Consider the following 25975-nt stretch of genomic DNA (forward strand, 5'->3'; position numbering starts at 1 on the left):
TTATAACCTGTTCTACCTTCCCTCCCTCCTCCCCACTTATTTTCAGAAAAGAGGATCTAGCAACCTCGGGGGCCCATTGTTTTTAATAATTTAAAGTTTCAGTAGCACTGAGATCACTCCTTCCTGACTGAAATATTTCAGATTGTGTTTTGGGGTTGGGGGAAGGTTTAGGGTTCTTTACTTAGGCCAGGTAGCCCCAACTGCTGACTTCTCAACATTTTCATTTTACAATCAAGTCATTTTGACCTAGTGGCGGAGACAAAAACTGTGACACCATGGTAATTTTGTCTGTAAATATAAGACTACTGTACTTGGATTTTACTGTGCATTCTTTGTGAAAAAATATTAGAATTCAGGTTCATGCCTGAATCTGTGCTATACCTCAGCACAATATGATTTGAAAAAACTGAAACACTAAACCAGTTACCTCTAAAAATAACTCCCATGGTTTATAAAGGAAATATTGGCAGATCTTTAACACTAGCGATTCTACTGGTTATCATATGCCAGTGGGCGGAGAGAAAAAATGTGTATGGCTCTGACAGTCTTTTGGTTGCATAGCAACAATGGAACTGTAGTGGCTGATATTCTAATTTGTCAGAATACTTTACACCATGGGACTTGGTGGATATTCTGTTGCATGTGGAAAAATTAACTGTTTACCGTTTTAGGAATAATAGCATATCTCTTTAGGGTTTGCAATCGTTCGCCACAAATATATAAAAATAAATAAAACAATAAATCTTTATATTCTAAGACAGAGGCATGGGCAATTTTAATATGCCAATATTTTCACATGTGCACATCCCAAATGTGCTCCTGAAATGGCAGTTCCCATTTACCACTTTAAAACTGCTGGTTCTCTAAAGTTTAACTACATCTCAGCAGGGGACTGAGTTGGGTGGAAAATTTTAGAGTACTAAATCAATCTGTGTTTATTTTAATTTATTTCGGTGGTGGTGGTGGAGAGGGTCTGCATACAGCAGGTCTTTAAGGTGTTATAAGGGTGTGATTTAAATTGTTTTTGTCATTGGTCTTGGTGTTGCAGTTTTATTTAAAATTACATGATTGTACCAATTTACTAAATCTTTAATCTGTGTCAGATTTTAATCATACCAAATGTTGTCTACAGTCAACCACCTCTTGAAGATGAATAATGTGTTGTAGGAATGAAAAGGACAGTGCAGTTTTTTAAATATAGTTTCCTGATTTATTTGTTTTTCCTGGTTTGTAAAATGCTTGTAAGACTTGAAAAGTTACTGTGCAAATAGAAGAGGTCAGCCTGGCCAGGAAATTGCTGCCTCTTCCTGAGTATCTAGTGCTATGGGAGCCGATAGGGAAGCCTTTTAACCTTTGTCATCAGTGACGTCAGCAAGAATATGCACAGTTCTAGGAATTATTTATCTCTTGCTGCAGTGTTGGGGGTGTGGTGGAGACTGAGAGTGTGTGTGTGTGTGTCTCTGCATGCAGGGTGGGAGGGGAGCTTGCATACATGTGGGATGTTGCCCTAGATCAGCCACTATTTTTCAAATTAAATTAACACTGGATTGGTGGATTTTCTTGCCAGATCGCTAGGAAACAATTGTAACGGTGGTGTTAAATTATGATAAATTCCTTGTGCACAGTACTAGCCCGTCAAATAGTGAGTATATTTAAAAGTCATAGAATTTCTGATTCCTTGAGGGTTTGACTTTCAGCCTGCTGCATATATCTTTAGGGTGTATGTACAACATGATCTGGATTTTAATGTCTAATATTGATTGTAAGGCCCCTCTCTTTTACACAGCTGTATTCTTGTCAGTTCAACAACTCATTGGGTCATTCTGAGTCCCCCTCTTTCCCCTCCGCCTACCAACTCCAGAGGTAAATTAACAAAAAGAGATTCAAGCCTTAATGGACCACCATGGAAAATTCATGGGTGTTTGTGGACATAGGGTGGCCAGCAAAAGTGTGTGCTAGAATGTTTTAAAACTCTGGACTTTTCAAGAGATGGTAAAGGGCAATGAACTTTGCTCCCATTGTACACCTGTGTTACTGTTATGTGATTATCAAGGATCCTGCAGTACCTACTTTTGTATGGCTAATGAAACGTCTTCCTGATCACATACTGAACAAGACAGATTCAACTGTGCACTCAACTGGTGCAAGATTGTGGTGGAGTTTGCCTTTGGAAAAATGAAAGTAAGGTGACCATTAAGTGACTAATGTGACAAATATCATATCTGCTGCATTTTGCATAAGAAAGTAAAGAGGAAGCTTTTGCTTTCAGTGAACAGTGGCATATGGGAGCTATGCACAACCAAACAAACATTGCTTGGCATCAGACACATAAATGAAAAGGATTTGTTGAGGAAAAGGCAACACAGCTTTTGTAAAGGGAAATCATGCCTCACCAATCTATTAGAGTTCTTTGAAAGGGGTCAATAAACATGTGGACAAGGGTGATCCAGTGGATATAGTGTATTTAGACTTTCAGAAAGCCTTTGACAAGGTCCCTCACCAAAGGCTCTTAAACAAAGTAAACAGTCATAGGATAAGAGGAAAGGTCCTCACATGGTCAGTAAATGGTTAAAAGATAGGAAGTAAAGGGTAGGAATAAATGGTCGGTTTTCAGAATGGAGAGAGGTAAATAGTGGTGTCCCTCAGGAGTCTGTACTGGGACCAGTACGGGTCAATATATTCCTAAATGATCTGGAAAAAGTGGTAAACAGTGAGGTGGCAAAATCTGAAGACGATACAAAACTACTGAAGATCATTAAGTCCAAAGCAGACTGTGAAGAGTTACAAAGAGATCTCACAAAACTGGGTGGCCAGGCAACAAAAAGGCAGATGAAATTCAATATTGATAAATGCAAAGTAATGCACATTGGAAAACATAATCCCCATAATAGTTCTCTGAAAACAACCACTCAATGTGCAGCGGCAGTCAAAAAAGCAAACAGAATGTGAGGAACCATTAAGAAAGGGATAGATAATAAGACAGAAAATATCATAATGCCGCTATATAAATCTATGGTACATCCACATCTTGAATACTGTGTGCAGATATATTGGAATTGGAAAAGGTACAGAAAACGGTGACAAAAATGATTGGAGTATGGAACAGCTTCCATATGAGGAGAGATTAATAAGGCTGGGACTTTTCAGCTTGGAAAAGAGACGACTAAGGGGGGGATATGATAGAGGTCTATAAAATCATTGGTGTGGAGAAAGTAAATAAGCAAGTGTTATTTACTCCTTCACATAACACAAGAACTAGGGGTCATCCAGTGAAATTAAGAGGCAACATGTTTAAAACAAACAAAAAAGAAAGTACTTCTTCACACAATGCACAGTCAACCTGTGAAACTCTTTGCCAGAGGATGTTGTGAAGGCCAAGACTATAACAAGATTAAAAAAAGAGCTGGATAAATTCATGGAGGATAGGTCCATTAATGGCTATTAGACAAGATGGACAGGGATAGTGTCATTAGCCTCTGTTTGCCAGAAGCTAGGATTGGGTGACAGGGGATGGATCACTTGAAGATTACCTGTTCTGTTCATTCCCCCTGAAGCACCTGGTATTGGCCACTGTCGGAAGACAGGCTACTGGGCTAGATGGACCATTGGTCTGACCCAGTATGGCCGTTCTTATGTTATGTTTTTAAGTGGTGTGCTGCACAAATTAGGGATATTCTACATGCACACTTTAAACTGTTGGTGGGGTACTGAATCTGAGGCAGTGAAGGGACTGATATTGTAATTTGCAGTTTGGCATTTAATGTTGTTATGCTGGGCTTTTTATGTATTAAAATATCCTTTATTAATTATACAGTTCTCTTTGTATGGTGAGTAAGTTTATGGGGGACTGAATTATTGTGGTATTAGGCTTTTCAGAAGATACATTTGTACTCTGAATAGTTTTACCGTGCACTAATACTCATGGAGAGGGAATTTATGGGGGATAGTATCACCGATGTGCAGAATATAGTGTCTTTGTTTTCAAGAATAAATGTTACACATACAAAGACAGCAGCAGAGGTGGTCATGGTTTGTGTTTTCCCATTCTATCCGCCCTTTAAGGTGTGTACATAAATTTCGTATGACGCCAGAAAGTAGAAGGCTGAGTACTAAGGAAAACTATATACATAAATAAGATTGGTGAAATGATTGTATGCAGCGTTGTTGTAGTTGTGTTGGTCCCAGGATATTAGAGAGATGAGGTGAGTAGGGACCAAATTCTGTTGCTGAGAGAGACAAGCTTCCGAGCTCACACAGAGCTCTTCAGGTCACTCGTAAAATGATACATAAATACCCTATAAGAGTAAAATAAATATACACTGTTGTCTCTAGTTTGGCATTATAGTTGGCAGAACTTTTTCATTTGGGCCAGGATTTCTGTTCTAGGATTAATTTTTCTTCCAGATCTGAACCTCAGTTGCACTATTGCAATTGTGTGTTGGAGATGGAGCCAACTCTCCGTTTTCACTGTAACTTTTCAGATGGACAAAGAATGTATAAATAACAAGGAGTCCGGTGGCACCTTAGAGACTAACTCATTTACTTGGGCATAAGCTTTCGTGGGCTAAAACCCACTTCATCAGATGCATGGAATGAAAAATACCGTAAGCAGAATATATATTATAGCACACTCCATGTATCTAATGAAATGGGTTTTAGCCCACGAAAGCTTATGCCCAAGTAAATGTGTTAGTCTCTAAGGTGCCACAAGGACTCCTCATTGTTTTTGCTGATGCAGACTAACACGTGTACCACTCTGAAAAGAATGTATATGCATCCTGCATTATAAAATGGGTTCCTTTGGTTTATGCTTTATGCTAATGGCCTGATTTAAGGGTGGAGAATCCACTCTAATGAAACTGTCACTAAATAGTAGATTTACGTCTCCATCTAGATTCTTGGGTTTTTGAACAGTACTTTAATATATTATAGGATACTTTCCCACATTCTCCATCTCTTTGACATTTTGCAGGCCTGTAAATCAAAGGGGTCAGATGTGCAATTGGTTTGTAAATAAGACACCTCATGTTGCCTGCACTAAATCAGGATTTTCCAGCCTTTTACAGTACCACCAGCAGCATTACATACTGCACGTGGGTTTTCTGAATACAATGCTGGCTAGCAGAACTTTGGCCAGAGTATGCAACAGCTAGCTTCTGATTTCTGGGGACATTAAAAAGGCTTTCCAAGGACTCATTAAGATTTCATTCTATAATTCCAGTAATGAGAAGGCAAACTGAGTTGCTCCTCTCTGGACTGATGACAAAGAGCCCATTCTGTGTATATATTTAATTGCTCCCATTAATTTTATGCTAGCAGATTTTTGTTTTTAATTTTTACTGGTATTGCATGCTGTGGGTGTCATGTTGGCTGTTTGTTGTGTGTCGGTCCCTTCTGCAGTCAGATATTTTTGCCACTAACTGTGCAGATTCTAACTCATGAGATCCATCTCGATCAATATTTCATTTATGCCATGTCTTTTTTTTTTTTTTTTTAATGGAGATATCCCATCTCCTAGAGCTGGAAGGGACCTTGAAAGGTCATCGAGTCCAGCCCCCTGCCTTCACTAGCAGGACCAAGTACTGATTTTGCCCCAGATCCCTAAGTGGCCTCTTCAAGGATTGAACTCACAACGCTGGGTTTAGCAGGCCAATGCTCAAACCACTGAGCTATCCCTCCCCCGTCCTTATATCCTTATTCTACATCACAGCAACAAGATATTTTTTAGATATTCTGTGCTTGTTTATAATGCTGTCTCTTTTCCCTTCAGATAGTGTCTGCTTTAGTGGCTATAGAAGAGAATTTCTTTCTGTTCCTGATTGGCAGGAGATACAGTCTGTATATCACTTTCAGGGATTGGAAATTACAATGATGATGAATCCTGGACTAGTGCAGAAAACAGCATTTCTAGATGGAAGTAATAAGAAACCCAATATTATTATAAGGTCTGATATTTTGAGAAACATCCAAATTAGAAACAAATGCAAGTCTTCTTTTTACCATCTTGCTTTATTGAATTTTGAAATGATTTTAATGATTCCTGTCATGAAAATATGTGGAGCTATAAACCAAAGCTTGGAGAATTCCATAATCTAAAAGCTGTGTAAGGCATTATGTCTAACTCCACTGGTTAGACGGAGACTGTTCAAATCATATGGAGGGAAAAAAAACAACCTATTACTAAAGTGTTGTATTGGGGAGCCTTTTCTTGTCCAGCAAACTTTTACAAGCACTGATTTTGGACTGTCAGTCAGAAAATCCTTAATCCCTGTTCATTTCTCTTATGCATGAAAGAGAAGTTAACCACAATAGAAGGGTCTTTCTTTTACATTTCAGTTTTCTCTCCATCACAAGCGCTCTGTCTGTGTAGGGAATGACTACACCTGAGGTCACTCTACATGTGTTCTCTGCAGTCCTTTAGTTTTCCTTTCTGGATTCTTTAGTACAAGGATGTATAGGAAGGAATGTGGATCTTAGCTTTGTTGCTTCAATTCATTGGGTTGATAAATCCTAACATACTCTTCAGCAAGGAGCTTTCTGATGGCGGTTTCTAATGTCAGTAGATACACTGTAGCTGCAAAAGTTGTAAGCAGTGGGGGGCCGGGGGGAGGTCTGTGAGTTGCAGGAAACCCTTTTGGGTCAGTGGTGTTTATATACAAAAATAAATATAATGGTTATTTCTCTCATTTGGAGCAAACATTTGTATTATATCCCATATTGAGAGGAGATTTACACACCTTTTGGCAGGGGGTAAGAAAGTGAGAGATACTTTCAGTTAGGCTTATTGGGAATAGAGGATGAAAAGTGGACTTATTGCCTGTATTAGTCTGTAACTGCTACAAACATGCAGTATTTATGTATTCTATAGACTATTTCTTTCTCCCCATGCATGATGTAAGGCAGCTTGCTTGTGAGTGGGAGAGTTTTTCCAGCATGCCGCCTTCTTGCATTGTGGGTATCGTCTAAGCATTACTTATGCAATAGTTAGGGGTCGTTTGGTTTATTGATATCTTTTATATGGTTCTTTCTCCAAAAAAGATTATTGATGCAGAAAGTTATAATGCTGAAATATGTATGTTTGGTATATTAGAGTACTGTGTGATTTGATGCCTTAAGATGTCAGAGGTGAAAGTTTGCATTTTAGCACAGTTAATAATTCATAACCAAATAATTTTCTCTACTCTGTTTCTTTAAAATGTTCAGTGAGTGACCTGAGGTTCTTTCTGTAGCTCATATTCTTGGTCTACAGTAATAAGTAATTCCAAGAAAAGTGTTAAAGTCAAGACAAATACATAATTAAGTATATAGTCTATTCATTTTATATAGTATTCATGCCTGAGGGCCTCTGAGCAATTAATTGAAATGTATGCATCTGTAGTTTTAAGAGAATTAATATGGTGTCTGCCTAGTATTAGAATGATTGTTATTAAAGTTAGCAGATGCCAGCAGATGCTATGCTGAGTGGAGGTTGAGAGAACGTAGTGTTTAACTTAACTCCACACTGGTATCTGAGAATAATGGCATTTTCTCCTAAATTTATAATAAAGAGAGATCTTTGATAACTGTTGGCAAATATTGAATTTTAAATGGCTTCTTGTATGTGTCAGAAAAAGCAAACAGAAACAAATGTTGGGATTCTGAGAGGTACCTAAGGACTGAGATGTCCAACTCTGAGTGGAGGCCTAACTACCTCAGTCTCCCTTGGCAAATCTGAGACAAAGTTGGATCTTTTGAGGGAGATGGATGAGAGTGATGAAGATTGTGTGCACGGTGAAATAGTCACCTAGTAAATTACTTTCTCTTAGTATTTTGGTACTTCATGCTTCCAGACCTTCTTAGAATCTGCGTGTGCCAGAGGCTCATAAAAATGAATTATAATTACACTGAGCTTTATCAAACATCAAAAAAAAATGAAGTTTATTGTTTTTTGTTTATCCATGTTAGTTTTCAGAGCATTATAATATGCTGTGTACTGTCCTCTATATATTGAACTCTGGTTGTTTTTTTAGGGAAATGTCTTTATTTGTAATCTTTTCTGTCAGGAATTTATTGCACTGTAATTGACACGTGGTTTGAATGGGGATGACTCACGAGTCAGTGTTCACCAGATAAGGGCTTCGCAATCTGGCCCTAAACCTGTGTATAATGTGTAACTTTTTATTCTGAGACATTAAAGTCAATTTGAATTCTTACCTTTTCCCTACAGATAAGATGTAGAAATGTTTCAGGGTTTAGCTACTGTAGGACCCTTTACTATTACAGCAGCGTGAATACAGTAACTCCTTGCCGTAGTTATGTTCCTGAAAAATGCTACTTAAAGCGAAACGATGTTAAGCGAATCCAATTTCCCTATAAGAATTAGTGTAAATGGTAGGGGTTAGGTTCCAGGGAAATTCTTTTCACCAGACAAAAGACATTATATACATATACAGTATAAGTTTTAAATGATTTTAAACAAACTATTTAATACTGTACTCACGAATGATGATTGTGAAGCTTGGTTGGTGCAGAGCATAGTGGGGTTGGGGCACGGGGGCTTGCCCCACTCCGCCCGTCTGGCGCTCCTGCCAGGGAGCGGGGTCAGGGGCTTGCCCGCTTCCCGGCTGGAATGCCGGGCGGGCTGAATGCGATAAACTCTCACACCCTGACCCTGCTTCCCAGCTGGAATGCTAGGTGGGCGGAACAGGGCAAACTCCCGCTCCCTGGCTGGAACGCCGGGCGGGCGAAGCAGGGCAAGCCCCCGTGCCCCAACCCTATTCCCCGGCAGGAGCACCAGGTGGGCTGGCGGAGCGGGGTGAGCCAAACAACCTTATAACAGAACGTTGCGCAAATACTGTGTACAGATGTGGTCCCCTCATCTCAAAAAAGATATACAGGCATTGGAAAAGGTTCAGAGAAGGGCAACGAAAATTATTAGGGGTTTGGAACGGGTCCCATATGTGGAGAGATTAAAGAGGCTAGGACTTTTCAGCTTGGAAAAGAGGAGATTAAGGGAGGATATGATAGAGGTATATAAAATAATGAGTGGTGTGGGGAAAATGAATAAGGAGAAGTTATTTACTTGTTCCCATAATATAAGAACTAGGGGCCACCAAATGAAATTATTGGACAGCAGGTTTAAAACAAATAAAAGGAAATTCTTCACACAGCGCACAGTCAACCTGTGGAACTCCTTTCCTGAGGAAGTTGTGAAGGCTAGGACTATAACAGGGTTTAAAAGAAAACTAGATAAATTCATGGAGGTTAAGCCCATTAATAGCTATTAGCCAGGATGGGTAAGGAACGGTGTCCCTAGCCTCTGTTTGTCAGAGGGTAGAGATGGATGGCAGGAGAGAGATCACTTGATCATTACCTGTTAGGTTCACTCCCTCTGGGGCACCTGGCTTTGGCCACTGTTGGAAGACAGGATACTGGACTGGATGGACCTTTGGTCTGACCCAGTATGGCCATTCTTATGTTCTTATGACTTTAAACGAGGATGTTCTCTAATAGATCAGCAACCTAATAAAGAAACAATGTTAACCGGGATGACTTTAAGTGGGGAATTACTGTATTAGAAATCCACTACCATTTCACTTATTTATACCACCAAATTCTCAGAGCTTAGATGGATATTATAAAAAAAAATTCAAAAGAACCATTAAAATTGTTCTTCATGTAATCGAAGTTAAAACCAGGCATTATCTTACAGTGCGAAGCACATCTTCTATGTTATCATGAGAAAGTCTATAAAACTGCAGGAACATCAAAGAGCAGATACAATTTTAAGCCAAACTGGTGAATGTGTGTCTGTCAGTCAGTGCTCGAGTTAGAAACCTGCTAAGAATTATTGAACCTTCAGCAGGGCACAGATTTAGTCGATAGTCCTCAGCATGTGTTGCCATTTAAATATTTGGTTGTTTTTAACTGTTCTGAACAAATATCTTCTGCTTCCAACAACTTTTCTCAAAAGTACCACTTTAATATTAGATGTACTTACTTGCCATTCCCTTTCTCCTTTGCACTTTTCCATTTTGTTTCCTGAGCTTCTCAGCATATGCCATTCTGCTAAGGGCACACAGAAGCCTCGAAGAAGCTTGAAATATGGGGGCAGTAAGGGAAGAAAAACCACATGCAATATAATTCACCAAAATATTTAGAGAATTACTCCTGAGGGCATTCTGCACCAAAAAATTAAAAATTCTGAGCACAATATTTTAAAATTCTGCAAAATCCTGCAAGTTTCGTTTGTCAGTAAATAAATGCAGAGGCTCTAGCATGGCCGTGGGGAGCACAGGCCACTGGCTGCACGAAGGTGGGAGATCACCCTGCAGCACCCCCACCCCTGGGAAACGGACTCAGCGGTGAGGCTGCACTTGACCCTGACACAGCACAAGGCCTGGGCCTGGTTCAGAAACACCCTGGGGCCCTGCCCCTCTGCACCAGGTGTAGGGCAAGCAGGCTGAACCAGGCAGGATCCAGGTGTGAAGGGGTCAGTGTGGGGGGGATCCAGGTGTGGGTTGAGAGGGTTCTGTGTGGGACAAACTGGGTGCAGGCAGCTCAAAGGGGGGTCTAGGTGTTGGGGGGTCTGGATGCACAGAGGCTTGTTGGGCAGGAGGTTCCAGGTGCAGGGGCAATAGGACTCTGCAGGGGCTTCCGGGTGAAGGTGGTTGGGTCTCAGAGGGGGAATATGGGTGCTGGGGGAGTGGGTCTTCATGGGGTGGGGTCTGGGTGCAATTAGTTGGGAGTCAGTGGTGTGAGGGTCTGGATGTGGGGGGCTCAGGCTGGTGCAGGGGATGGGGCTTGTCAAGGTGGGGGTTTGAGTGCAGGAAGCTCAACAGGGGGTGGTCTGAGTGAAGGGGTCTGGAGGCAGGGGGTCTTGGTGCTGCATAAACTTTATTAGCAAAGATTATTCTTGTTTCTCTGTCAGGGAGGTTTATTTAGTGTATTGTGATGGGAAAGATTTCCTTACACTGAATCCCATGACAGCTTTGCTACTGGGCTATCATATAAATATCTGTGGAACTACATGGTGTGCTGGTAAGATTGCCGTATACTGTAGTTATAGCTCCACAGTGCTTGCTCTTAATACAACTGCAACAATCCTCATGAACTCTACATAGTCTTGGGCAGAAAATGCTACAAGGTGATCAACAGTCTCTGTACATTGATTACATAAGTGTTTTATTTTAACATGCAATATGAGAACATGATTAGATTTATATAGCAAACACCAAGCAGAAAAACAACTGAGCTAGGAGGAGAAGTGGGGAGAAAAGTAAGAAGAGTACTTTGTACTTGTAAACTGCTTTGAAAGCACTACCATAAAGGTGGTGGTATCATTTTACCGCTGCTCAAACACAGGAAAAGAGAGGAGAATTGACTTGCCCAAGGTTACAGAGCTAGTGAGTGGTGGCAGAGAATAGACCCCCAGAAGTCTTAACTCAGCCCCCAAGAACATGAAGCTACAAAGATGATATTATAGTAACTGAAACACATGGTTAGCCAAGTTAAGAGGAAATACCCTGGGCTTGTATGAAATTGCTGCAGAAATGCCTGATGTAGGACAGGAGAAGAACATTCCATATTACTGTATTTGAAAAATGAATACGTTCTTCATGACTGTTGTGACGGGTTGGATCACAGAAACCCCCTTGGGAGCTGCCACCCGATGTGCAAAGACTACCCCTGCTTCTGTTTTCCCTGCCAGCTCAGGACTCCAGCACCCTGTCTTGCTGAGCCAGACACTCCTGTTTGGCTCCAGACACAGATCCAGGGTCTGAATCACTTGTCCCCAAAGCTGCAAGTTTACCCGAAAACAGCTCACAGTAGTGTGCTTGTCTTTAGCACTCATATGCCCAACTCCCAATGGGGTCTAAACCCAGATAAATCCGTTTTACCCTGCATAAAGGTTATGCAGGGCAAACTCATAAATTGTTCGCCCTCTATAACACTGATAGAGAGATATGCACAGTTGTTTGCTCCCCCAGGTATTAATACATACTCTGAGTAAATTACTAAATAAAAAGTGATTTTATTAAATACAGCCAGTAGGATTTAAGTGGTTCAAAGTAGTAACAGACAGAACAAAGTAAGTCACCAAGCAAAATAAAATAAAATGCGCAAATCTATGCCTAATCAAACTAAATACAGATAATCTCACCCTCAGAGATGTTTCAGTAAGTTTTTCTCAGACTGGACACCTTCCAGGCCTGGGCACAATTCTTTCCCCTGGTACAGCTCTTGTTGCAGCTCAGGTGGTAGCTAGGGGATTCTTCATGATGGCTTCTCCCTCTCTGTTCTCTTTCCCCCCTTAATATATCTTTTGCATAAGGCAGGAACTCTTTGTCTCTCTGGGTTTCCACCCCCCCTCACTGGAAAAGCATCAGGTTAAAGATGGATTCCAGTTCAGGTGACATGATCACATGTCACTGCAAGACTTCATTACTCACTTGCCAGCACACACATATACAGGAAGACTCCCAGGTAAATACAGCCATCTGCAGACAATGGGAGTCATCAAGATTCCAAACCATCATTAATGGTCCACACTTTACACAATTACAATAGGCCCTCAGAGTTACATTTTATATTTCTAGTTTTAGATACAAGAGTGGTACATTTATACAAATCAGATGATCATATTCAGTAGATTATAAGCTTTGTAATGATACCTTACAAGAGACCTTTTGCATGAAGCATATCCCAGTTACGTTACATTCACTTATTACCGTATTTTCTCTAAAACTATCTCAGTTACATTATATTGACTTATTATCAAGTTTTTATAAAACCATATAGACTGCACAACGTCACAACTGTATACTTACCCACCGCGTGGGCTGAAGGTGGAACAACTCATGACCCTAATCTACTTCCTACAGTAAGGAAAGTAATTGCTATCGTGATGTTATTGGATGGGCTGTGGAGACACTTGAACAGAGCAGGAAGCTGTTCAGTTTCATACTACATATGTGCTGAGCTGTGTGTTTACTGTAGACTCAAAATAGACTTTTGACTCAGTCTCTAGGGATGGGGCATTGAAATAGTTGAAAATTTAGATCAACTGTACAACCTTTTTCATCTCCTATCATGAGGTAATTCGTATTACTTTGTTCAGCATTATTGCAGGCCACTTCCCAGGTCACAGCGCATGGAATTGAGACACTGATACATGTGAGCATGAAGTCCTAAGGACTTGGGCTATGCAGGTCGTGCTGCTGTTCTTAGGTCTTGCGATGAAATGGCCGACTGAAGTAAAGCTCTGAAGCTGACTCAGCAATCATAGAATCCTAGACTATCAGGGTTGGAAGGGGCCTCAGGAGGTCATCTAGTCCCCTGCTCCAAGCAGGACCAATCCCCAGACAGATTTTTGCCCCAGATCCCTAAATGGCCCCCTCAAGGATTGAATTTACAACCCTGGGTTTAGCAGGCCAATGCTCAAACCACTGAGAATGACCCCCCCCCCCCCCCCCCCGCAAAGGTTAGATTGGAGTGACAGACAGTTTGTTGTGACTAGGAATATAGAAAAAACAAACTGTTTGCATATGGAAGGCTAGGAAGAGATTGATGGCCTTGGTGGAAAGTGTCTGACAAATTATGGAAACCTTGTTTGGTAGGAGTTATGGAATGTTAGAATGCGGCATGACACTAGTTTGTAGATGCTGCAGCTTTATGGCGAGAGAGCTGGTTGTTAACATGTATGAGTTACTCGGAGGTGTTCCATGCAAGGGCAGCAGTTGTAGGGAAACCAACTTTAATATGGAAGTAGAGAGAGCGGTTATTGTGCAGCCTCATTTTGTAGAGAGAAAACAATCCTATGTAATCTGTATGGGGAGAATTCTCCTCAGCGGAGTTAAAATCAGACCAGGATAGAACCAGCTCCACACTCCCTCCACAAAATGGAAAATAGCAGACAGCAAGTGAATCCTTGGGTGACGAAACAGAAGATCAGAAAACTGGAAGTACGACAGTGGCATTTATCTGAAGAAATCTGAATGCTGTGGAGTGGAGATTCCTAAACTGAAGTCCATGGAGCGCTTGCTGGTAGTCTTTAGAGAGCCATCTGGTCACATGCTCACTCTCCCCTTCTTATTTCTGGCTGCTAAATTGTGTTAAGGTAGATAAAAGTATGTAGTAATTTTTTGTAGCAGGGGAATTAAGCAATTTCAATCAGCAGGATCATGAGAGGGAGGGGAAGTGTCCATAATGCAATGTAAGGTGAGATTCACATTCTGGAAAAAGTATGGGAAGCCCTGTCCTAATGTCAGGTGAATCGTTATCTCAAGAGTTTAATAATGGGTTGGAACTAAGAACTGGGGACAGTGCTGACCTGTTCTGAACTAGCTGCAATCAAGCTTTTGGTTAGAATTGTTAACAGTTGGGTTTTTAAAATAAATCAGACCTATACCGGTATAAATAAGATACATTCCTCTGGGTCTCCCATTTTGTCTAGTCTCATCTGTGTCTGGTTCTTTGATCTAAATTCCCAAGGGAGAGACTTTCTTTATTTGGCTTGTACAGTACCAAGCATATTGTCAGTGCCAAGCAAATAATAAATAACTTGCTCTCCTCTGTTTAGTGCAGCTACTCTCCATTTCCCTGCCCGCTATGCTTTTTAGCAGTTTGTATATTCCACGAAAGGAGAAAGACGGCTAAGTGGAGCATGAGGTAGTACGCTTCCCACTCAGCTACTCACTTTTGCTTAGCTTGTCCATTGTTTTCCCCATATTGATACCTTCCATACGCTGTGTTATGACCTGACTCCATACCCCACCCTTCTTTGGGACATGGGGCTCAGCCACCCTACATGCTGAAATCAGTGTCTGAGACTCCCCATCCCCACCAGTCACTTATACATGTGCCACTAGAGCTCCACCTAGACTGCGGGCACTCCAGGCTTCTGCTTTAACCCCTTTAAGGACAATGTAGCAGGACCGCAAGCAATGCAGGCTTAACAAAGGAATTTTCTAGCCACAGACACTTTACTCTTAAAGCATTGAGATCTATGAAAACAAAAGTATTAAGATGTATCCTCCCCTTGCACACTTGGATGATGACTGCCCCTCTGCAGATTTTTAACACCAAACTGCTTGCCCATGGAAGGATAGCAATCTGGAGTTGCAAGTCTCCAGAAAGTGTATCACCCATTTCTCAGTTGGCCCAGCAGCTCCCATTTATGTCTGCACTGCAAAACGGAGGTGAGCTTGGCACACAACTCCAGGATTTCCACATCTGAATGTTCTGCAGTCACTGCTGGTGATCCCTAGTTTGCATCATGATCTGGTCCCACCATTTGCTGCTTTTTTCATCGACCCACAATCACCACCCAACTGTGTGCAGTTAGTCAGTAAATACATGAAGAAGCTGATCAGTTTCATTCACCATCTGTATCATCCACCCAACCTCTGTATTCCGAGTGCATGACTGGCCACTGTGGTGTTAGTTGTGGCTCCGCAAATACACAAGAATCAGTTGCCCTGTCCTCAAAATAGACAAGAGAGCGCCAATGATCAGTGTGGCATCCATGTCTTTTGTGGTCAGATGGCAGAAAGAGTAAAACTAGTGCAAAAGGGTAGATTATGGGATGGAGCAGAGAGAATTGTGACAGTTTGGGGTAAAATTCCCACAATCCCTTATAAGAGTGGTTGTATCCCTCAGTACACTGCAAAAATTTCCCACAGGGTTGTGTGTCAGCTGATGGTGCTGGTGTACACTGGGATGTCTACCCATGGCGCAACACATTTTGTGTTGGTACAGCCTGATGCTGTGAGGACATACAGCACTGGCAAAGGCAGCCAAATGTGAACACACTCTGCCAAAGTAGCTATATTGGCAACAATACACCAGCAGAACTTTTGCTGGTAAAATTTTCCAGTAAAAACCAGTCCTAACAGGCAGAATATCATGCAGGTATCCTCCTCAAGGATTATATACTGAAGGAAATGGCATGGAACTGAACACTACCCTAGAAAGAAAATACGAATGTTTGTTGGCCTTTTGGGATAATGAATGCAAGAAGGAGCCAGCATGTCTGTACATGATACATAATTTCTAACTTCAATGGATGACTCAGTGCCACTGGGAAACAGAAGGCACTAGAGTGGTTTACTTTGGAGTAGGATGTTATAGCAGTAACTTTACATCTGTCGGCTGCAAATTCAGGGTATCAGCAACATCAAATATTATTTGAAAATGAAAGGTGAGAGATACAATGCAGAAAGGCAAGGATATTCAGTTATATCTATTACTACCCTTCCAATTCATTCCATTGTAGCTACACTTTAATCTGGTTTGCTTTTTATCAAACACCTTCTAATATCTGTCATTATGCAACACTACTACTACTGGGAAAGTGTTCTGCCCTTAATTCTGCTGGGGGAATTCTCAGCTGCCTGGATTACATACCCATTGTGTCGCTCGGGTGGTGCAAAGGGACAAAACGAGCTGAGAATCTAGCCCCGTGTATTTATTAAATGCAGAGTTTGCTGAATAATGAGAAGTTGTGACCGCCATATAACTGACCAAATGACAGGCACAGTTGAGGTTGAGATTCTGATTCCTGCCTCCACCTTGGAGAAAATGTTTGTTTGTGTTTGCTTGTTTTTACCATCCAAGGAAAAGAGATGGGAGGCAGTGAAGTAGGACGTTTCAGTTATGAATATCTCTGCTTTATCCATCCCAAATATTGTTTTATTACATTTGGGGTTTTTTACAGCATTACCAAGTACATAGTCGTAGCAAATTGAGGAAATGTAAAAACAAAGCAAATATTTGAATGTACTAAATCAGTGTTGTGACTTCAGCTGAAAAATAACCGGGATATATGGTAATTTTATACCTATGTTTATAGGAACTCAGAGAAGTGCTTACTGAAAATGAATGCAAGACTTTTTTTACACTTCTGCTTTCCATAAAACACCATTCAGAGTGCCTCACAAGACTGACTAGAAGATGGGTACCTATAGCAAGCCAATCAAATGTTAAAAGAACCCTTTGCTATCATTTAGTACATTTACTATCCAGAATAACATTCAGTTTATATTGCACAGCGTATATAGTCTTGAGCAAGTTACTTCACCTCCCTGTGCCTTAGTTTTCCACATCCAAAAATGGGGATAATTATACTTTTTTATAACGCGCTTTGAGAACTATGGATGAACGTTTTAGAAGAGATTATTATTTATTACAAGCACAAACTGCTAAAATACATTATTAAGGATGCAAAGTCAAGTTCTCAGAAGTTAGGAAATGCCAAAGTTAAGGTTGCCCATGCAACCATCATTCAGCCCTCTTGTGTACATGCATTGTGCGCTATGATACAGTCTTTAATTGCATGATCACATACTATTTTTCCTGCCTTATTCGGGGCACTGGATGGATGGTGCTTGCTTAATGAGCATCTAGTCAATATTCTATTGTTCAATGTGTGACCCTAGGTCTTAGTTATTGCGCACTATTCAAACCCTGCTCAGAACACAGAATTATTTATTTCCTCACGGGCTTTATTATGGGGCTCAGCTCTAGAGTATCTGAATACTTCCCTAACGCTAAAGAATTTATTTTCACAACATTCTTGAGACAGACACACACACAGCATGAAAAACTGCAGCCTGAAGGGTTAAAGTTTGGCAGAGTTATAAGCAATTGAAAACAGAGCCATATAAAGGGAATTTTCAGGCAACCTTAATAATGGGTGGGGCCGACAGCCCTGCCTGTTGTTATATTGCATTCATTATATAGCACAGCTTCCAAAGACGTCCATGAGAATTTTCTGCCACACCAAGGACACAAACCAATTTCTGTGCACGGCTCTCAGTGTATGGCTCACACACAAGTGCATCTTGGGATGTGTTGATTTTTACAGTTTTTATTACAACCATTGGCGAATTCTATATTGATTCCTGTAGTGCAAACATGAGGCGTGTGGACAGTATTCTTTTAATGTGAGAGATCCAAAGGCTCACAGTTGGGCTTGCATTTCTACTGCTGCTTTTCTTTTCATGGCAACTGTGTTCTTGACTGTTCTGCAAGCAGTTATAAAACTCCTATCCCCTCTTGTGCAATTACTTATACGTAGTACATCTTAAAATTTTCTGTGGAGACAGTTGTGACTACACTACAACTCCTATAGAAGTGAACCAATGTGCCATTCATCTTCATAAAAGTGTTGTCCTATAAAAACTATTTTTCCTGCCTTTGTCAGTGTACTGTACTATTTTTATATTGGTATTTGCTGAGCATGCTCAAAAGGTAATGAGTGTCCTTATGGTTTTTGTTCAGCAGCTAATTGTCCAAGTGACAGAATTCAGTTGTCTGGAGATTGATAATGGCAGGGAGAGCCTTTCACTTCTTCTTGCTGGTTCAAATCCTACACGGACTTTTGGTAACTGACAATCATAACCATCATCTGGCTTTTGGTTGGCCCGTGTAAAATGAGTTAGGTGGTCTTAATCCAACTCATACAGGCAGGGCCACCGAGAGCGGGTTCGAGCCCCGGTGAAAAAATATTTTCGGGCCCTCCAGCAAGGGCGGACCGGCTAAACAGGGCCGACGGGGGAGAGGGGGGGGAAGCTGGGCCCCCAGCCCCTTTCCAGAATTTTTTCGGGTCCCCCAGCAAGGGCAGACCGGCTAAATGGCTGACGGGGCGGGAGCCGGGCCCCAGGCCCCCTTCCGGACCGCCGGGCCCCGGTAATTTGTACCGGCTTCCCTCCCCTCTCGTTGGCCCTGCATACAGGTTAAGTGTCCACAACACAGCTGCCACCTCCGCAACACTCAATGTTAGGTACTGATTGGCAACTTTGGCAGTCCCTCGAGAGAGGTCAAGTACTAAATGGTCATGGAGACTGAATTATCCTTCTACTCCTAGGGATGGCCCCTCCACATCAGCTGGTGTCATCTCAGTGAAGCTATGGCAAGAAACTGTTCCTGCTGCTCGCTGTGCTCGCAGTTCTGTGGCTAGACAGAGGTTGGGGCTCCAGAGCTGTCACTCTGACACCTTTCACTGACTTGGTGGATGCTGCTGAATAATTTCTCACCCTAAGGAGCATCCATATCACTTTCCTCCTAAGGCACCTGCTCCCCTCCCTCGTTTTAACAAGACGAAACACTCATCTGTGCTTTAGGGCACTTTCTGCACTGATGGAGAGAGGAACAAGATGAGTCTCTAAGTCTCTCGTTTCTAATTTCTGTGATCAAATGTTGTAGGAACAATAAATGACACACATGACTAAGAAACAGTATTCTCGCTACGTTTATGGCTTCAAATTGAAAATTAACCACATGTGACATTCTCTTCCAATGCACTTGGAGATTAGACATAATGTCACAATGCAGATGTAAAATGTCAGTGTGTAATGACTTCCGACACTGTGAGTTGCTGCAGAAATGAGAAGAAGAAAAAGTGGTTGAAATGACTTGTTGAGGATCACTTGGAAATGTCATTTCACATCAGACTCTATTGCTGTGTTTCACACAGTTACAAATGACACTTCAAAAGAAAACAGCAGTTTGTTTTTAATGACATATGGAACTAGAGTATAAAGGCTGAAGAAAACTCACTGCTGTGTGATACTGTGTACTGTTCGTTTTCTCTCCCTCAGAGGATTGTTAGCTTTAAATGTTCTTGTGGATTTATAACGAAAAAGTTAAAAGCTAATAAAATAGCAATCCAATGTTTAAAAGGAACACTGACAAGTAAATTAGACTCCAAATATAACCTATTAAAATAGTTATGATCATAGGGAGGAAAGGCTATGGATTCAGAATATATTCCAAAAAATGTAGTCTGTAAAAATGATAGGTTCTTGTGTGGACCTGCACAGCAAGCTTTCTGCTTCCTCCTTTGACTTTGTGCAGCAGTTAATTAACAAACATCAGTTTCTAAGCTATGCACATTCCTACTGACCCAATCATAGTGATACTGCACAAACAAGGAAGTGGATCAAATGGAGCTCCATCAAATGATTCTGCAGCATTATAAACAAAAGTGAGGAAGGAATGAGCAAGAGAGCAATGTTTGCCAAACAAGTGCAATTGTCAGGCAAGATAATTTGATTTCAAGGAGCTTCCATGCTGCCAAAATACTCCTATAGAAGAATCTAGAAGTGAGGACAAAGTACACAACTTCTGTTATTCCCCCAGTAGCATCATGTGTGTTTAATTTTTGGAGGGCATCATGTACTTACTAACTATTGTTAAATAGAAGAGGCATTAACTGTAGCCATCTATCTTTGAGTTAATGAAACAAAATAATCATTTCCTGCTTCAGGCCCCAATGATTTGCCCATGAAAATAAAGCACATCTTTCATAAAGACTCTACTAACCTTTGGGTGTTTATAGACATTTTACTAGTTAAACTGTGTTTCTGTGTATAAATTTACTCTCATTCAGCTTTAGATTCATGGATTTGAAAGCTGCTGGCATAAATTAACTCAGTAAACTGTTTAACCAAACTGGTAAAGGTTTCATGTTAAACTTCTATTATATTGTGTTGCAGGATCAACTGAGGCAGTGCTTTGCCAGACAACCCCCAGAGGCCAAGGACACTGACACACTTGTGCAAGAGGCTGACAGTCAATATGGTACCTGGAATGAGCAGCGCCACAGTGGGGACAGGTAGGACTGAGGAAGGCTGACTGTGTTGTCCCCAGTGATTTGGATGGGTATTGCGTGTTGTATTTTCCCTTTAGATATGTTTTCTCTAGCTTACAGTAGACCAGGGGTCGGCAACCTACGGCACGGGAGCTGATTCTGAGTGGTCCCGGCCCTCAGCCCCCTGCCCACCGCTCTCCACTGCGGGGGCAGGAGGCAGAAGCTTGGTTCTGCGGCAGCCAAGCTTCCCCCCCCTCCCCCTCTTCTTCCCCCAGCGGTGCTTTCCTGCCCCTCCTCCTCTCCGTCCCTGGCCAATCAGCTGATGGCCCTAGCGAGGGGGAGGGCGAAGAGCGGCAGCGTGCACACAGCTCCGTAGAGGACGCAGAGAGAGGTAGGGACGGACCCTGGGGGAAGGGGGTGGAACAGGGCATATCCCTTCCAGCCTCCTGCCCTGAGCCGCTCAGGGCAGGGGGCTGGGAGCACCCCCATGAGCAGAGCACCCCAGCCTTCTGCCCTGCACCCCCCACCTCTCTGCCCCGAACCACCCCAACACACACCCATCTCTCTGCCCTGCACCCCCGCAGCCCCATCCCTCTGCCCTGAACCCCCCCACACTCAGCCTTCTGCCCTGCACCCCCACACCCCAACACACACCCAGCCTTCTGCCCTGCGCCCCCACAGCCCCATCCCTCTGCCCTGAACCCCCAGACCCCCAGCCTTCTGCCCCGCACCCCCCACACCCCAACACACAGCCAGCCTTCTGCCCTGCACCCCCACACACCGCCAGCCCTCTGCCCTGATCTCTGACCCCCCCACACACCCCAGCCTTCTGCCCTGAACCCCCTCCCCCAGCCCTCTGCCCTGACCCCTGAAACACCACCCCCTCCCCAGGTCTGGGGTCCCGGCCGCAGGCCCTGCTCAGCCCGCTGCCGGCCTAGGTGAACAGAAACTCAAGCTGGCAGCGAGCTGAGCAGGCTGGTGGCGTAAGATCAGCATTTTAATTTAATTTTAAATGACGCTTCTTAAACATTTTGAAAATCTTGTTTACTTTACCTACAATAGTTTAGTTATATAATATAGACTTATAGAAAGAGACCTTCTAAAAATGTTAAAACTTATTACCGGCACGCGAAACCTTAAATTAGAGTGAATAAATGAAGACTCGGCACACCGCTTCTGAAAGGTTGCCGACCCCTGCAGTAGACTGTTTGAGGCTATGCCTCAAGTAGCCATACCTGTGCTAGCTCTGATTGAGATGGCACACTAAAAAGAGAAGTATAACCACAGCAGGAAAGACTAACCATCTGAGTGCCTAACCGTGCTCTCACATGGGATCGTACTTGGTGGCTGGTCCATCCTGCTGCTCGTGCCATGCCACTGTAGATCTGCTTCTGCTTTTCGAAGTGATTGAGCTAGCATGGGGATGGCTACTTGCGCTGGAAATTACACCTTGCAGCTCCAGTGTAGACATGTCCTGAGAGATTTTGAGAAATCCAGTTACTTCTTTTTCCTTAAAATGTGAACAGTCACTGTAAAAATAGCATTATGAAGTTCCATGTTTGTGTCTGAATGACATATCTATCAAATGTGCTTGGTTTATAAATGGAAAAACCTCTTTTTAAAAACTCTCACAGCAAGCTGCAACTGGGGTCAGAAATTTGAGCTGTTCCTTCTGGCTCATGCATGATCACCAGTTACATAATTCTTGAATAGTAAAGATCCTGCAACTGGAACTAAATTAATAATTCTGTTCATGTATGAGCCAGAATAGAATCTAGTTTACACTCTTTGGTGACTACAGAAGGAAAAAGCAGTAAAAATATGGCCTCATTTAGTAGATCAAGCAGTTATGATTGAATTCATGTAGGGAGCGGGTCTGTTGAGCAAGATAGTGCCATTTTTATGTACTTGCTTTTCAGACCAAAACCAGACTTCAGTGTTGTAAATTAGATGAGTGATGGCCTAGTTGTGTGGTGCTAGTGCTTAAGGCCAGAAGGGGAGCCATTATATCATATAGTCTGACCTCCTATATGTCACAGGCCATTAAACTTTGCCCAGATACGCCTATACTGAGCCCAGTTACACACAAACATTTCAGTCCTCAGGAGACCAAACTGTTGTGTGCCACATGCAGAGAACAGGAAAGATTGAGGTGCCACCAATGCCCATGGAGTGGCAGGGAATTGGTTTAATGAGATATGTCCAGATATTCCTAGCAGGTAGTCCATGCCCCTGCTGCAGAGAGAGGGTAACACCTCCAGTTTGACCAGCAGACAAATTCCTTCCCACCTGCAGAGATGACACACAAACTGGGGGAGTGATAAATACTGAAGAGGACAGATCACTGCTTCAGAGCAAACTGGATCACTTGGTAAACTGGGCACAAGCAAACAATATTGGTTTTAATATGGCTATATATCTAGGAACAAAGAATGTAGGCCATACTTGCATGATGGGGGACTCTACCCTACGAAGCAGTGATACTTAAAAAGATCAGGAGCTAATCAGTTGAAATGAGCTCCCAATGTGACTCTGGCCAAAAGAGCGAACGCGATCTGGGATGTATAAGCCGGGGAATCTCGAGTAGTAGAGAAGTTATTTTACTTCTATATTTGGCTCTGGTATGACGGCTGCTGGAATATTGTGTCCAGTTCTGGCATCCACAATTCAAGATGGACGTTGATAAATTGGACAGGGTCCAGAGAAGAGCCAGAAGAACAATTAAAGGATTAGAAAACCTGCCTTACAGTGATAGATTCAGAGAGCTCAATCTATTTAGTTTAACAAAGAGATGGCTAAGGAGTGACTTGATCACAGTCTATAAGTGTCTAGAAAGGAAACAAATGTTTAATAATGGGCTCTTTAATCTAGCAGAGAAAGATGTAACACGATCCAATAGTTGGAAGTTGCAGCTATACAAATTCAGACTGGAAATAAGGTGCAAATTTATAACAGTGAGAGTAATTAACCATTGGCGCAATTTACTAAGAACTGTGGTGGATTCTTCATCATTGACCATTTTAAAATGAAGATTGGATTTTTTTTTATTTTTTTTAAAAGCTCTGCTCTAGGAATTATTTTGGGGGAGGTCTCTGCCCTGTGTTCTACAGGAGGTCAGACTAGATTATCACAATGGTCCCTTCTGGCCTTGGAATCTATGAAACTATGACATTTGGTGATTAGTTTAACCTTGAGTGTGGGAGCAAGAGTCTAAGAGAGAGGATTCTGTATACCACCTCAGAGCGCTGGACCTCCCCATCTGGTGTCCCATCTCCATATGTGACCAATCTCTGACGCTTCAGAGGAAGACAAAGAAACAACCAAACCCTAAAATACATCTGGCTAATTGTGCATTGGGAGGATAGCTGGGGAAAATCCTTCCGAACCTGGCGGGCAATGAGCTAAAGACCTGATGCATGAGATTTGATTCTCTTTGTCTTAAGGCAGAGTTTCAAGTGATATGAGCATATTGAGGGCAATGTATGCACTCCTGTTTTCCCCACCTCTCTGGGGTTTGCTGAAAGAAGGGAATGAATAGGGGGATTCACAGGCTCCAAGGCCAGAAGGAACCACCACGACCACTCAGTCTGACTACACAGGCTGTAGAAAATCTCCCAGAGGCTGGATTAAAACATAGCTTTTTAGAAAGATATTTAATTTCACTTTACAGACTCCAAGCGATAGAGTCCACCACCACCTCCCCTGGTCAGCTGGACTGATGTGTAATTACCCTCACTGTTAGGAAATTGCATCTTATTTTGAGGTTGAATTTAACTTCCAGCCATTGTACCATGTTATACCTTGTCAGCAAGATTGAAAAGCCCTGCTACTACCAGATGTCTTATCCATGTTTAAGTACTTACACACAGTGGTTGTTATCTCGTCAATAAACTGTATGAACTGAGCTCACATAAGGATTGCTTTCCAGTCCCTGGATTATGTCTGTGGTCCTCCTTTTAACTTTCCAGCATTTCCACGTCCTCCTTGAACTGGACGCAGTATTCTAGAAGTGCTCTTACTGACGCTGCCTACAGAGGCAAGATCACTTCGCTACATGTGTTTGATATTGTCCCGTTGATACATCCGAGGTTCACATTAACCCTTGGGCCATGGTATTGCACTGTGCTGTGCTGTGGCAATTATCTGTGATGACCCTAAGTCTTCTCTGAGTCATGGCTTTCCAAAATAGTCTCTCATCCTTTAGGTATAACCTGCATTCTTGGTTTCCAGATGTATTATCTTGCAATTGGCTTTAGCAAAACACATTTATTTAGATAGTGACCATTTAACATTGGGTGACCAGGCGTGCCGTTTTAAAAGGGACAGTCCCATATTTAACCCCTCCTGCAGGTGTCCCGACTTTTTCTTAAAAACAGGCAAATTGTCCCATATTTTCTGTCTCCCCCACATCAGTACTGGTGGGTCCTGCTGCTGGACGCATCCCTGCTCACCAGCCGCCTGCCCACCAGCGGTGAGTGGGGGGGGGGGTCCAGTGGCCGACGATGGGGACGGGTGTGCAAGGCTGGTGGTGGGGCAAAGCTGCAATGCGCAGGGCTGGCCACTCCCCTGCTGGTCCATCAGCAGAGCCCGCGCTGTGTGCTGGCTCTCAGCCAGCAGGACCCCTCCCCTCCCCCACAGTCCCGTTTCCGGCCAGCACTGGCTGCGAGTTGCGGTGGCTGGTGCGTGCAGACAGGCGCCAGGCGGCGGCCGGTTACGTGTTGCCTCTGCTGCCCACCCATCGACCTTTTACGTGCTCTCCCTCTTGCTGTCCTCCCTGCTTTGCCCCTTCACCCCCCGCCCCCAAGCCTTGCTGCTGCCCCACATCCCCCCCAGTGGTCCGTGTCCCACTCCCAGCGCTGGTCAGAGTTCTCAGCTCACCAACAGCCTGGCTGGCATGCTCCTTCCTTCCCCCACTGCCTCTGGCTGAGCCAGCGCCCTGAGAAAGCGCAAGACCCTCTGGCCTGGGGCACTGGCCAGGAGGAGCCAAGCCCTGCATGTGCCAAAGCCCCACACAGCGCTGGCACGGGGAAGCCTCTTCACCCCTCAGCTAAGCCCTGGAGTGACGGGGGGGGGGGGGGGGGGGGGGAAGCGATTTCCAGCCTGTTTGTGCCCTGACCCTGCGGGCGCCACAGCAGCTTCCTCTTCACCCTCCAGCCCCCTGCCCTAGGTCCTGCCCCCAGGGGGAGTGGGGCTGCTCCGTCCCCTAGGCACCCTCGCCTGCCGAGCCACCCCTGTGCTGGGGTTCGCTGAAGCCCCTGCAGTCAGGTTCCCTGGGCTTGGGGCACAATGCATCGTAAGGGCTTAACCCCTTCCTGTCCGCACTGCCGCTGGGGCACAGGAGGTGGCTGGCTTATGTCGGTGGCCTACAGCAGCCAGGAGGTGTTAGCTGCCTTTCGACACTGT

The 25975-nt window shown here is 43.2% G+C and overlaps 1 protein-coding gene across 8 annotated transcripts in view; it reads left to right on the plus strand.

Moving 5' to 3' along the window:
- The window catches only part of KIAA1671 (KIAA1671 ortholog), a 143930-nt gene that overhangs the window by 91782 nt on the left and 26173 nt on the right, over window positions 1–25975 (plus strand). For 7 of the 8 annotated variants that reach the window (XM_065568870.1, XM_065568873.1, XM_065568872.1 and 4 more), the window contains one exon: window positions 20478–20596. In XM_065568870.1, the coding sequence (XP_065424942.1) occupies window positions 20478–20596 (119 nt within the window). Of the gene's footprint in view, window positions 1–1482; window positions 1643–20477; window positions 20597–25975 lie in introns of those variants that run through there. The other variant, XM_065568876.1, reaches the window with a different exon arrangement.

Source organism: Chrysemys picta, chromosome 15 (assembly GCF_011386835.1).
Source record: "Chrysemys picta bellii isolate R12L10 chromosome 15, ASM1138683v2, whole genome shotgun sequence".
In the NCBI taxonomy this organism is placed as follows: domain Eukaryota; kingdom Metazoa; phylum Chordata; order Testudines; family Emydidae; genus Chrysemys; species Chrysemys picta.